General features: G+C 44.2%; 1 protein-coding gene across 1 annotated transcript in view; it reads left to right on the plus strand.

Annotated features, from left to right (window-relative positions):
- LOC139170318 (gamma-aminobutyric acid receptor subunit alpha-2) overlaps nucleotides 1-14,063 on the plus strand; it is a 302,125-nt gene that overhangs the window by 193,551 nt on the left and 94,511 nt on the right. The window contains exon 5 of the mRNA XM_070757344.1: nucleotides 3,068-3,288. Coding sequence (XP_070613445.1) covers nucleotides 3,068-3,288 — 221 coding nt within the window. The remainder of the gene's footprint in view (nucleotides 1-3,067; nucleotides 3,289-14,063) is intronic.

Here is a 14,063-nt window from a genome sequence, read left to right on the forward strand (position 1 = left end):
AAATCTACGAAAACAAATATATATATATTTCAGTATTGAGTGTGTATATTGCAATAAGTATTACCTCTTTTTCTTAATTGTAATTTCTATAATCAAAATTCTTCCCTCTTCCTCAGAATATATTTGTCTAGGATTTAACCAGCCTCTAACATATGTAGCAATCCCTCTTTTTTCCTTCTAGAGATGCAAATAGTTTGCCTAATTTAGGTTTTTCTAACATTTTACTATCACTCTTTTAAATATGGACTTCTTGTAGACAGACAATATCAGCATTTTGTTTCTGTAGTTTATTGTAAATTTGACCTCTTTTTTCGTGAGTTTAATCCATTAATATATACTGAGAATAATTTAATCAATTGTTGCATTTTATTATAGCTTATTTCACTCTTTTAGTACTTCTTAATTCCCGTAATGTTCCTGCTCTCTCTTCTTTCCCCTTTGATCTATCAGCACTTTCTTCTTTTGATTCTTTTTCTTCTTGGCTTAGTGACTCTGCTTCTGTACTACTTTCTCCTTTATTCAAATGTTCCGCAATAAACTTATCCTCTTGTTCCGTTGTTTCAATTGTATTTTTCTTTCCATGTGATCAGTACTCTTTCCAGTATTAACCATCTGAATTGTATATCTCATCTTATTAATTTTGCTGAAAAGTAATGTAAGTCTTTTCTCTTCTCTCGTATTCTTTTCAGTACTTGCTTCAATACTATTATATCTTTCCCTTTATATGATAGCAGTCCTCTCATATTTTTATATATTTCATCTCTCAATGTTTTTTTGGTAAATCTGACATGAATTTCTCTAGGTAATTGATGACGCCTCGCATAATTCGTTTGGACTTGATATACTTCATCGATATGGCTACTCAAATCGTCCTCATTTATTTCTCTCAATCGCCGCTTTTCAATCTTTGGAGCTTCTCTATCTTCATACTTCAATTATACAGGTCAGAAAGGTTCCAAGAAGACTCAGAGAAAAAAAATCAAGTAGATGGGTTACTGTAGATTTGCCATTCTCTGCCTCCTCTCTTCCTGGTGTCTTAAAGGGCTGCCATGCCTTTAAACCAGCAGATCTCTAGTTTCTTCTCTGCTCAGCCTGGGGGATTAATAGCCTATATCCGCGTGGGTTTGCATTCCACACACAGGGTACGGCTTCTCCCCCTTTCAATGCTCCCCTCTCCAAAGTTTGCAATTGTGATCTTGAGCATCCAGAGCAGAGAAATTTGTGCTGAAAAGCAGCGGTTCACTTTTCAGCTCTGCATCGGCATAGCACCATCTCGGAAATTGTCTTTTATAGGATTTTAAATTATAATCTCATTTCTGTGTCTTCCACTACCAGAGAAAATATTATGACCATCTAGTATAGACAGAGGGAACTATCATATTTAAGTATATAAGATATACATTTTTCTCCCCTAAAAGAGGCTGAAAATTTGGGTGCATCTGTAGCTTTTATTAAGCTTTATTTTAGCTCTTCTGTGCTTTGCTAGCCTTCTCTTTGTCTGCTTCTTTCATTGCTGCTCCCCCCCGGCAATCATCAGAGCCTTTTTTCAGCCTTAACCAAGTGCAGTGGTACCTCTACTTAAGAACTTAATTCATTCCATGACCAGGTTCTTAAGTAGAAATGTTTGTAAGTAGAGCACTTTTCCCATAGGAATCAATGGAAAAGCAAATAATGTGTGCAAACACATTAGGAAAGAAATAAAAGCTCGTAATTTGGGTGGGAGGAGGAGGAGGAAGAAGAGGAAGAGGACTTTAAGGCTTAAAAAAAGAAAAAGGGGGACTGAGGGGGGGGAGCATGTGCCTCCCATACATCCAGTGCTAGGCTGCCTCCCATACACTGCGCCAGAGAGAGAACCCCAGGTGGGCGAGAGGGGAAAACCTCCTGCTCTTTTGACCGAAAGGTGGCAGCTGCTGCTGCTACTACCTGCTTCCTCTTCCTTCCTTCCCATGCTGAAGGGCTCCACTCTCCTCTCGCTCACTCACTTTGTAGCCGGCGCATTTCCATCACTGGTTTGGCTGAAGCGGAGTTGATCCGGCTGGGGCGAAGTGCCCCCTTTTGCTGTTCCGTGCCCATGGGAGGCAACCTCGCGCTGGGTGTATGGGAGGCAGCGCGAGGAAGTCACCACAGCGAAGTGGTTTATTCCCTCTTCAAGTGCCCAGAGAAAGGAAAATGCTTAATTCGCTCTGGACTGCCAAAGCCTCCTTGAGCACTACTGAAGGTCTCCTCTGGTAACCCAGAAAAGCCTGAGATGGTTGGGATTAAAGGGGAAATCTCAGGAAACTGGGCGAGCCTTCGTAATGCTCTCAAATTTCCTGGGAAATTTTTCCAGGCTTGGGTTCTTAAGTAGAAAATGATTGTTAAGGAGAAGCAAAAAAATATTGAACACCCGATTCTTATCTAGAAATGTTCTTAAGTAGAGGCAATCTTAGGTTGAGGTACCATTGTACTAATACTGAAGCAATCTTCCATGCTTTTCTAGCAAGCAAAGTGAGTGAGTTTTTATAAATAAGAAGTGATTTTCCGGAGACTGGAATTTATCAGAAGCCCGCGAAACAGAACAGTGACCAGACTAGCCAGATGAATACTGGCAGGCAGATTATTTTTTCCCTGTTTTCCTCCCTCAAAACTAAGGTGCGTTTTATACTCCGAAAAATATGGTACTCACCAGACAAAGTTCTAACCAAGCAGATCTCAACAATAGTGCTGGTAAAAAGGGATGGAGAAAATCTTGACTCCAAGTAAAAGAAGTGGAGGGAATCTGATCTCTGGGTTGTAATAGAATCATACTATGATCCTGGAAATCTATGTAAAATATCAGATTAATGGAATTTCAGGTTATTTACCAAAACATGATAAAACACTATTAATCTAATAGAATGCTTTCCAGTACCAGCAACTTTTCAAAGAACTATAAATTCAGTTGCCATATAAATTTGCTATCATTAAGAGACTCCTGGATTGTTTATTTATTAGTGGATTTTTTTAAAAAAAGAATTGCTTATTAAGGATTGCCCACCTGCCTTGTTGTTAGTTGACTGTCATGTTGAAACATTTTTTCCCACTACAGGAGTACACAATAGATGTTTTCTTCCGCCAAAAATGGAAAGATGAAAGGCTAAAATTCAAGGGTCCCATGAACATTCTCCGACTGAATAATTTAATGGCCAGCAAAATCTGGACCCCAGATACATTTTTTCATAATGGAAAGAAGTCAGTAGCTCATAATATGACTATGCCAAACAAGCTACTACGAATCCAGGATGATGGTACTCTTTTATACACTATGAGGTATGAACTTTTCATTTCCTTTTCTATTTGTATTTCTATACAGGTAATCATCAGCATTCCCTTAGTGAACGTCTGGAGTTACATGATAAGCACCCCCTAGTCTTTTTGAACAACTCCTGAAATTTTGAATTTTGCAGCATCACAGCAATTGTTTGGTCTTATGAATGACCGTAGTGGCTCTGCAACATTAACTCTGCCTATTCTCCATCATGGATGAAGCCAGGATGGCTTGTCCTCGTCCATCAGCGATAGGACCAAGACTGTCTTTTGAAAGAATCCACCCCCTCCTAGGACCCAGCTTGACTCAGTCCTCAGTAGGATTAGACATGGCAAAACGTGTTCCCCTCCAGACTGCTGGTTCACCGCTTGAAATCGCCAGAAAAAGACATACACTGTGAGTTTTGGCTTCTCATTTTACCCCCTCAAGAGCCGGAAGAGCTATCGGAGCTTCAGCTCTGGAACCTTCAGTGGCTGTTGGGCCATGCTCAATGGCATTGACCAGAAGTGCTTTGGTCTGGTCTCCCATAGGACTTGAGTTTTTCACTCCTCCTAGCCTTCGACACACAGAACAAAAAGGGGTCCCAGACTCTGCTCTATCAAATGGCACCAACCATTTCCCTCTCCTCTGATAGTCGGGCAGCTTTAAGAACTAATCCAATTGCTGATGTCTGGCTATTGCCAGAGTCTCATGCTGAGATAGTGTGGCCGCGAGGGCTTGCCACCCTCCAGCCACTCCCCCACCCACTCGTTGACAGTGAGAGGCAGTGTTAAGGAGGGAAGGCCTGTCCAGGAACTTGCAAAGCTGCTGGAGTTTAGAGCTTGCATATTCCCGTGATTTCTGCCACTGCAGACACCTACCCAGTTGTGAACATTCTCAGTCTTCCCGTTCTCACCTGACGGCTCTCTCCTGCTATCCTCAGAACTTGCTTGGGTGGGCGCCAGGAAATCTCCTCAGTTTGATACCAAAAAAACTTTGCATCAGTAGGGAGTGGTTATTTTGAATCTCAAATTGAACAAAATGGTGAAAGCAAAATGGTGAGTAGCAAACCAGGTGGCAAGCAACTAAAAAAGTCAAACAGGCCCGTTCTGGGAGATGACCAGGATAGGCCTCACATTGCCTCCCCCCCCGCCCCCCCCATTTATTCTATGGTGGCTGAAAGAGCAGAGAATTGCAGGGATGGAGCCCTACAGAAGATCTGCAGATCCTCCAAGGGATCTTTGGCCCCTCAGAAGGGCGTTTCCCCTCAGAGTTCAGATGCTCACCCCAGCAGGGAAGGGACAGATGACCCTTGGCCTTAATGTCCCAGATCTCCCCAGGCCAAACTCTGACCTTTGGGGTCCCTTGGATCTTGGGTTAATCTTTGATCAGCCTCTTGTGGTGCAAGCTAAGGCTCCAAGCAATCCCACAACTAGGGCACAATCCCCAGCACAGCCCCTGCCACTAGCTCCCCCAGCTTACTTCGACCCAGCTAATCTACATCTGTTGATTGCACCTGCAGTCCAACAGGGTCTCACAGCAAGCCTAATCCCCAGATGTGGGCCCAACATTCCAAGACCTGCAACCCACCCAGGGCCCAGCACTCAATTAGATGAGCTGTTCAGTGTATCCGATGCGGGCAGCTAAGAATCCTGGAGTGAGGAGAAAAACGATGGCACTCTTGAGCGGTCAGAAAATGAGGGAATGGCCTCTAAGCAGCCTGCCTCTGTTGGTCTTGTTTAATTCCTTCTTATCTAAGGCAAGGGGCTGCTGTGGGTCTTGATGTTCCCTCAGTGACAGAGATACCCCAAGGTTCTTATTCTGGTCTGTTATTTTCAGAGGTGATGCCAAAGATGGATTTCATCACAGCTCCCCAACTCCTTCTGGATACTGTCGGAGGCAGTGGTCGGCCGTGGCATCGGGCCTTGTTTCATATTTCCTTGGCCAAAAATTCTTTAACGTGGCTACTGAACTTGCTGACCTGTTTGCCCTTCTGTCAGTCAGTGCTCCAGTAGTGGCTCTTCATGCTCCTACTGCCATGCCAGATGAATCAGATGAATTGCTCAAACCAGGGGACAGAAGAACGAATAGGCCATGATGAAGGCTCACCAGGCGGCTGCCTGGGTGGCCAAAACCTCTTCTACTTTCTCCTTCTTCATCACAATGTCTTTTATCTTGCTGCGTCAGATTCAGGAACGCATTCTTGCTCAGCAGGACTTATATAAGGTGTTCACAGCCACCCAGTTTGTCGCAGATTACACCCTGCATGCTTCCAAAGCCATGGCAGCTTCTGTGGTAGCCAGACGCATGCACTGTCTCCACCAGTAAGCCACAGATACAAGTGGCACCAGGCCTCTGGTCCCATAAGAGGACAAAATCTTTCTGGGCAATACCTAGAGCTGATTCTGATTAAGTCATGCAACTGGAAGAAGGTCCTCCCATTGCATTCCAGAAAGGGCATCCCCAGACAATCTCACTACTGACAGCCCTTTCAGCCAGCTGCCAGTTTTTCCTGGGCCCCAAGTCAGTATGGATCTCAGCAATATCAGCCTCAAGACAGGTTCGGGCTGTCCCTTTAGATGGTATAAATGGTAAGGGCCTTAACACTCCCATCAGGGGTCATCTAGCCCACTTTGCATTGGTGTGGAAAGAGACTACACAGATATCCTGGGTCTTGAAAACTATCACTTTTGGTTTATCATTAAAGATTCTCTCCCTTTCTCTGAGGTTTTTTTGTCCATTGCTCCATCGCCAGAGTACCCACTAAAAGAGCTCTCATGAATGTTGCAGTAGAACACCTGCTGAACATTCAAGATATTCAGCAGGTTCTGCTGGAGCAACAAAGACAGGGCTTTTATTCTATAGACTTAAAATATCTGAACTCATACTTTAAGTACGAAAAGTTCAATTTGAATTCCCTTCTTTCCATCCTAGCCTAATTCCCAAGGGCAACTTCATGGTCTCCCTAGACTTAATGGAAGCCTAACTGCACATACTGATTTCCCATCAAGATCAGAGATAACTTTGGTTTTGTTATGCAGGTAGGCTATCCCAGTATTGGTCCCTATGCTTTGGGTTGTCATCCAAACCCAGGGTATTCACTAACATCCTGATAACCCTTGTGGCCCACCAGTCCTTGTGCATGCGGGTACAGTGTTACCTGAATGATATCCTGGTGCATGTGCTCTCCAAGGATCTTGTGCTGCATCACCTCCAGATTATCATTCACACACTGAGACACCACGGCTTCTCAATTAACCTAGATAAGATCCATCTTCCCCCCTCCATCTCTATTGGTCACTTAGGAACTATTATCAATTTCCTAGAGTGTAGGGTTTCTTTTTCCCAGGAGAGGCAAGTTAGTATTAGGGGCCTTGTGTCCCAGTTCCATCAGGAGCACAGGGTTCCCCTGTCGCTCTTGTCCACTCTCCTCAGAAAAATGATCTCCTGCATCTCTATAACTCATTGGGCTCACTTACACTCTAGGAAACTTCAATGGTTCTTCCTACCTTCCCAGAGGGAGGGCAGAGCACCTCACTCCACAGGGTCCTGGTTTCACCACAAGTATGTCACTCCCTCTCTTGGTGGCAGACAATGGCCATTTCCAAGGGCTCCCTTTTTATGGAACCTCCCAGGACTACCATCACAACAATTGCTAGTCTTTAAGGTTTGGGAGCCCATACCATGGGATAGATAGCTCAGAGTATTTGGTCAGAGGTAGAGGCCAAGAACTCGATCAATTGGTTAGAGCTACAAGCCATGACATTAGTCTTACAGCATTTCCAATACCTCATGACTGGGACCCATGTCATGATCCTACAGACAATATTACAACCAAGGCCCATATCAACCGCCAAGGGGGTACTCATTCCAGAGCTCTTATGAACAAAGTGCTGAAACTGGGGCTGTGGGCAGAGCAGCAACTCCTATCTCTTTTGGCTGACCATATCTCTGGGGTTTCTAACTCCCAGGTGGACTGGCTGTCGGTCCAAGGTGGACCATGCAAAGTGGCACCTGCATCCATCAGTCTTCTGAGCCATCACAAGCTGGTTCAACCCTCCAGTGGTTGACTTGTTTGCAACCCCAGAGAATGCCCATGTCCTGAGGTTTTTCTCTCACTTTCAGTCTCAGAGAGCAGAAGGGGTGAACACCCTACGAGCCGTTGGCCGCCGGGTCTCCTTTATGCTTTCCCTGGCCTTCTCCAGATCATTCAGAAGTTCTTGGAGTAACAGGCGGAAGTTATTCTGCTGGCCCCCCTTCTGGCCAAGACAGGCCTAGTTTGTGGACCTCAAGGTGCTTTTGGTGGATTTTCTGTGGAGGCTCCCTCTGTCAGAGACGTTGCTCAGTCAGGTTTAGTTGGTCCACCTGGACCCTCATTGGTACCAACTGACTGTATGGCGTTTGAGCGGAGCACCTTAAGGCAACAGAAGTATGATCCAGATGTGATCCTCACTATCCAGGCATCTCATAGTCCATCCACTGAGAGGATTTATTCTGTGATGTGGAAAGCCTTTTGGATTTGGTGCACATCAGAGGATATCTTGCCCTTGAGAGTTCCTTTATCCAAGGTCCTGAAATTTCTGCAAAAGGGGTTGGCCAAGGGCCTTTCCCCTGTTCTGCCTGGCCTCAAGTCACCCAGGAACAAAGTAATCAAACACACACACAGAGCAGGCTTGTAAAATTAAAGCAATGATTGTTCTTTATATTCAGAAAACTGCAAACCATGGAGTTTCAGAGCAATTGTTGGTTTAAAAAGTCAATAAATCGGAGTAAATTACTCCAGTCAGTGCAGGAGCCCTTCAGATTTATGTCAGTCAGAAATAACTCACAAATTGAATGTCAAAATGTCCAGAAAGCCAAAACAAATACCAAACCACAATTCATCAAACTTTCTTCAACACTGAACGATAGACTCCCACACAAATCAAACCTCCACTTTTTAAAGGTTCCAGCAGTGTCATTAAGTCTTATCACCTGTGACCTATAATTTGTTTCTTTGTTTGCGCAGCTGCTCTTGTCTTCCCAGCATTCTTCACACCCGAGTATTCAGAATAGGGTTGTTCATTAACTCTTCCCCTTCTGATTCAGATGGACCTCTGTCTGGAGATCTGAGTGACTCCCTTCCCCTCTCTGTATCTCCAGTCCTTTCCTGCTCCCTTTCTCTCCCTATCTGCTTCTGGTTCACTGTCTGATTCATCCTCCAGCCAGACTGATTTTCTGTAAACAGATGGCCCCCACTCCTCTGCATCAAAATCAGCCACCACAGGAGCTGCCTGAAGCCAAACACAACATCCCCGAACACACTTTGTGGACAGGTAGCAGCTCTCTCCTCTCTCTTATCTTGTGGCCAAGTCGAGTCACTCTCCCAATTCCTCAAGAGGGTCTCCAACTTGTGTGCCCTGGTGATTCACTGATATCTGACTTGGGACCTCCCCAGGGTCTGATGTCTATTATGGGACTGCTTTACAAATCACTGAGGAAAGCTTCGCTCTGACATCTGTAATATAAGGTATCCTTACTGGTCACAGTAACATCTCCACAAAGAATCTCTGAGTTCTCACTGCTATCTGTCAGGGATGACCTCTGCGTTGTCCACCAGGACTGGATGGTTCTCCGTCAGGACCATGTGGTTCTCCGATTAGACCCCTCATTTATTCCGAAGGTCAATTCTTCTTTTCAGTGGCCTGAAGAGCTTGTCCTGCCATCCTTCTGCATGCACCCGTCATATCCTTCAGAAAGGATTTGGCACATATTGAACGTTAGGAGGGCTCTCCGGATTTATGAGGACAGGATTCATTCTATCCGTAGGATGGAGGCTCTTGTGGTGGCCTTCCATCCATAGTCCTTGGGTCTCCTCGTATCTTCAGCAAGCATTGGGCAGCATTATTGCCAAGGCATATGAGCTCTCTTATTTACCTCACCCAGCGAGGATCACAGGTCACTTGATGTGCAGTGCCACCACCTCTGTGACTTGGGCCACTCAGTCATCTTTGGAGGAAGTATGCTGTGCAGGCACCTGGGCTTCCCCCTCCCAGTTTACAAAATTGACAAATTTGTATTGGTGGATGGTGCCTTTGGATGATGGGTGCTGCAGAGGGTGATCGAGGAAACCTCTTAGTCAATCTCAGACTGTGCCCACCCAGGGGGACGTAGGGCTTTTGTATGTCCATTCCTGACTCTGGCTCCAACCAAGATGGAGAAGGGGTGGGTTAATCTTACCTGATATGCCTCTTCACATAGGGTGAAGCCAGCAGTCAGTCCTGCCCTTGAACTCTTTGGCTTCTTGGACCCCTTGTCTAATTTCATTTTTCATCTATACATTTGGACAGTACATTGAAACAGTACAGTTTGACAGTTGGTGAGTGTCCACTGGATGGGAGACTACAATTACTGGACATTAACTTAGTTTTGCCATGTGATGTCTAGTATTCAGATTCATCAAAGCTGGGTCGTAACAAACTCGGTCCTATTGCTGATGGACAAGTACAACCCATCCTGACTGCTGGCTCCACCCTATGAGAAGAGGCATATCAGGTAAGACCAATACCCCTCCCCCCCAGCCAGTCTTCACAGGCACTTTGCCTGTGGAGACTCATTTACTTTGCAAAGATCTCTCTGTCATGTTTCCTTGCCTGCTTCGTTGCTTCAGGTTTTTGGTGCATTCACAGAGAACAGAGGCTTAATGTACCGTGAGATTTATTATTTATTTATTTATTATTTGGATTTGTATGCCGCCCCTCTCCGAAGACTCCAAAGATCATGTGAGATCAGTAGCATGAAATCTCGTGTTGTTGATCTTGCACTTAGGCCTCTATTCTCTGCAAATTGAGGCCTGGATGTTTGCAAATGGAGGTGTTCTGACCCAGCTTTATCAGAACCAAGACACAACTCCTTATTCTGAAAAAAACCTCTTTATTTAGCTCCTGTGAATTACTGGCATTCACACACTGAAAAGTCCAGGCAATAATCCTTCAAAGGGTTAATTGCAGTAATAGACCTTAATAGTTCCTTGGGATACTTTCCAGGCCATGAGCTTCCAGTTGCAAAGCTGTAAAAATAAGTTCTGGCAAGCAGTTTCTGAGGCACGAATCATGATAAGCAAATCTTCTGAAAGAAATCCAAATGAATGTTTCCTGGAACCACCCCTCCCCTTTTCTTCTATTTATTTCCCACCCATGGAGGAGCCATTCAGCATCCACATGTGCTTTTCTTCCCAAGTCAGCTCCTTGTCCTCAGTTGTTCTCTCCTAACAATGCGGCGCATGCGCGCTTCCGTAACAGGCCCCAACTATTCCTCCTCCCCACTTATCTCTGAATCCAAAGGCAGGTGGGCAGTGTCAGATGGCCCTGGGTCTATCTCAGCTTCCAAGTGCATCCTTTCAAAGCTCTTTCAAAACTCTGTTTCTACCTGCAAAGCCTTTTTAAAAAAGGTTGCTGAGGCCTAAAGTGACACAATGCTTTGCTGATGAGAAAGGAAGCCTGGAGGACTGCGCACAGTCTTCTGGGCCTTCTTTATCACTGGGGATCCACTTGATGATGCCTACAGCAATGAAAAAAGAGTGTAGAAGGCTGCATGCTGCCTTTAGGGCCTCCTTTCTTGCCATAGATTCACTTTACAAGGCCTTTGGTAATGGAAAAAAAAAAGTCCCAGAAGGCTGTGTGCGGCCTTTTTTCATTGCCAGAGGCCTTGTCAAGTGAATTTCTGGTGAAAAAAGAGGCCAAGCCTCCTTTTTCGTTGCTGGAGGCCTCATCAAGGCCTTTGCTGATGAGAAAGGCATAAGCAGACAAAGAAACAGGCTGGAGAATATTTATTTATTAGAGTTGAAAACGACCTTGCCAGATAATCAAGTCCAACCCCCTGTTTAAGCAGGAAACCCTACACCTTCCCAGCCAGATGGCAGTCCAGTCTCCTCTTGAATATGTCAAGAGTTGGGGCGTTCACAATTTCTGCTGGCAGGCCCTTCCATTGGTTTATTGCTCTGACTGTCAGGACGTTCTTACTTATTTCCAGGTTTAATCTCTCCTTGGTCAGCTTCCATCCATTGTTCTTCACCTGGCCCACTGGTGCCCTGGAAAATAGAGTGACTATCTCCTCTCCGTGATAACCCCTTAAGTACCTCTATATTGCTATCATGACCCCCTGGCCCTTCTTTTCACTAATCTATGCCCATTTCCTGTAATCTCTCTTTGTATGTCTTGGTTTCTAGTCCCCTTATCATTTTGGTTGCTCTTTTCTGTACCTTTTCCAGAGTTTCTATGTCTCTTTTATAATGTATAGTAAGTCACCAGGCATGGCAGCATGGGAGGGTGGAAGCAATTGTGGCGACACCAAGGGAGGCAGTATGATGTAGCTATGGGTCAGGGTAGGCCTTGCATGGTCTGGTGGCCTGCTCCATCACTAGCCTCCCCCCGCACACCTGACCATCCTCACCCCGGGATACCTCAGGTGCACTTAACGAGTACAGTGGTACCTCGACATATGAGTAATTTGTTCCAGACCCGAGCTCATATGTCGATCAACTCGCATTTCGAACAAATGCCTTTAGACGTTGTTTTTCGCGCCGAGATAACTGGAAGCAAGGAATTCTTGCGCCACCTAGTGGAAGCTCGGCTCGTATCCCGAATTTGAGCTCAGGTGTCGAACAGAAATTTTGCTCGCGTCTCAGCTCATAACTTGGAATACTCACATGTGGAGCATCTCGTATCTAGAGGTACTACTGTAGTACATTCCATTGTTGAATGTAGGGGCAAAAGCAGGGAGTAATCTTGTTCAAGGTATGAGATTTACTTCCCCACATCCTTGGGTTGTTGTTGTTGTTGTTATTGTTGTTGTTGTTGTTATTATTATTATTATTTAGATTTCTATGCCGCCCTTCTCAGACTCACTTCTCAATTGCTATTGAATAGCAATAGCTTTTAGATTTATATATCACTTCACAATGCTTTACAGCCCTCTCTAAGCAGTTTGCAGAGAGTAAGCATATTGTCCCCAATTATCTGCCCTCCTTGGAAAGATGGAAGGCTGAGTCAACCTTGAGCCTACTGACATTCGATCTGCCAAACTGCTGGCAGCCAGTGATCAGCAAAAGTAGCTTGCAGTACTGCACTCTAACTACTTCACCACCCAGGCTCTATGGAATGGACATGTTCCATTACATTTGTATCTTGAGGACCACCTGTATTATCTGTATGTCATGTACAGTAAAATTATACTGTATATTGACATATGACATTTGGTCTAGTGATTAAGGCACTAAGCTATAAACCAGGAGTCTACTGCCTTAAGTATGAAAATTGGCTGGCTGATTAGGTCAGTCATTCTATCTCACCCAACTCATCTCACATGGTTGCTGATGTATAGAAAAAAGGATGAGGAAGGAGTGTGAGATATGTTTAACTCTTTGAATTATTTATAAAAATAATAAAAGTGAGATTTAAAAAATCTAGAAGAAAAATTACAAGTTTCTTACACTCATTCAAAGATTGGGTTATATTTTAATGAGGCAACCTAACTGTTTATATTTTATTAAATGCATCAATGACATAAAAGTGAGACAGATATCCTGAGGTAATTATAGTGCATCCTGTGCTATATTTATCTCAATTTTGATCATGTAATTATTTGCTTGCCTTGGTTGAAATGGCAGAAATTAAATTACCCATTAGCTTCCTCTGACTATGAAATATTTGCCTGGACTATGAATTTTTTAACCATGTGGCATAGCCTTCTAATTGTTATTAGACCAGCTATGATTCTATAATTTATATGTTAATTCAGTTGGTCTTTTCTAATAATTATGAATAAAATATGTCTAATGTTTAGAAATCATAAAACATTGAAAGAGCCTATAATATATATCAGAAAATTGCATTAAATTGATACAGTGGAACCCCGACCTAAGAGCTGCTCTACTTAAGAGCAACTCGAGATAAGAGCTGGGAGGGGAGAGATATTTTTGTTCTACTTACAAGCCCAAATTCGAGATACAAGCGCCAAGGAGCTGTCTCCTGAAGCCAAACGCTAACTTCCGCGTTCGGCTTCAGGAGACAGCTGCGAAGCGGCGCGCGTGTTTTAAAAGGTTGCAGCCGGCCTGGGGGGCTCGGGGGGGTGCTTGCAGCTTTCTTTCTTGCTCTTTTTCTTTCTCTCTTTTACCTTCCCTTCCTCTATTTCTTCTTTTCTTTCTCCTTCCCACCTTCTTCCCTCCCTCCCTCCCTTCACTCATTCCTCTCTTACTCTCCCCTTTCATAAGTTTCCTTGCTTCCTTCCTCTGTTCCTGTCCCTTCCCCCTTTCTTTCTTTCTTTCTTTCTTTCTTTCTTTCTTTCTTTCTTGCTCTTTTTCTTTCTCTCTTTTACCTTCCCTTCCTCTATTTCTTCTTTTCTTTCTCCTTCCCACCTTCTTCCCTCCCTCCCTCCCTTCACTCATTCCTCTCTTACTCTCCCCTTTCATAAGTTTCCTTGCTTCCTTCCTCTGTTCCTGTCCCTTCCCTCTTTCCTTCCTTCCTTCCCACCCTCCGTCCATTCATTCACCCATTCCTCTCTTGATCGCTTAAAGCCGGTCCCTGGTGCAAAAAGGGCTGGGGACCTCTGTCCTACAGGATTGGGTGGCAGAGAAGTTGAACATATGTAAATTTAAAAGTTTAAGAAAGTTTACAAGTTAAGTGAAAGAAACTTCATTATTCATTTATATGTACATGTACATTTCTTCATTAAAAACATGTCTTTCTGCATAATTTAGACTAACTTTGTGAGTTTTTTGAGGGCTGGAACCAATTAAAATTATTTACATTAATTCCTATGG

Source organism: Erythrolamprus reginae, chromosome 7, assembly GCF_031021105.1.
Source record: "Erythrolamprus reginae isolate rEryReg1 chromosome 7, rEryReg1.hap1, whole genome shotgun sequence".
Classification (NCBI taxonomy): Eukaryota; Metazoa; Chordata; class Lepidosauria; order Squamata; family Dipsadidae; genus Erythrolamprus; species Erythrolamprus reginae.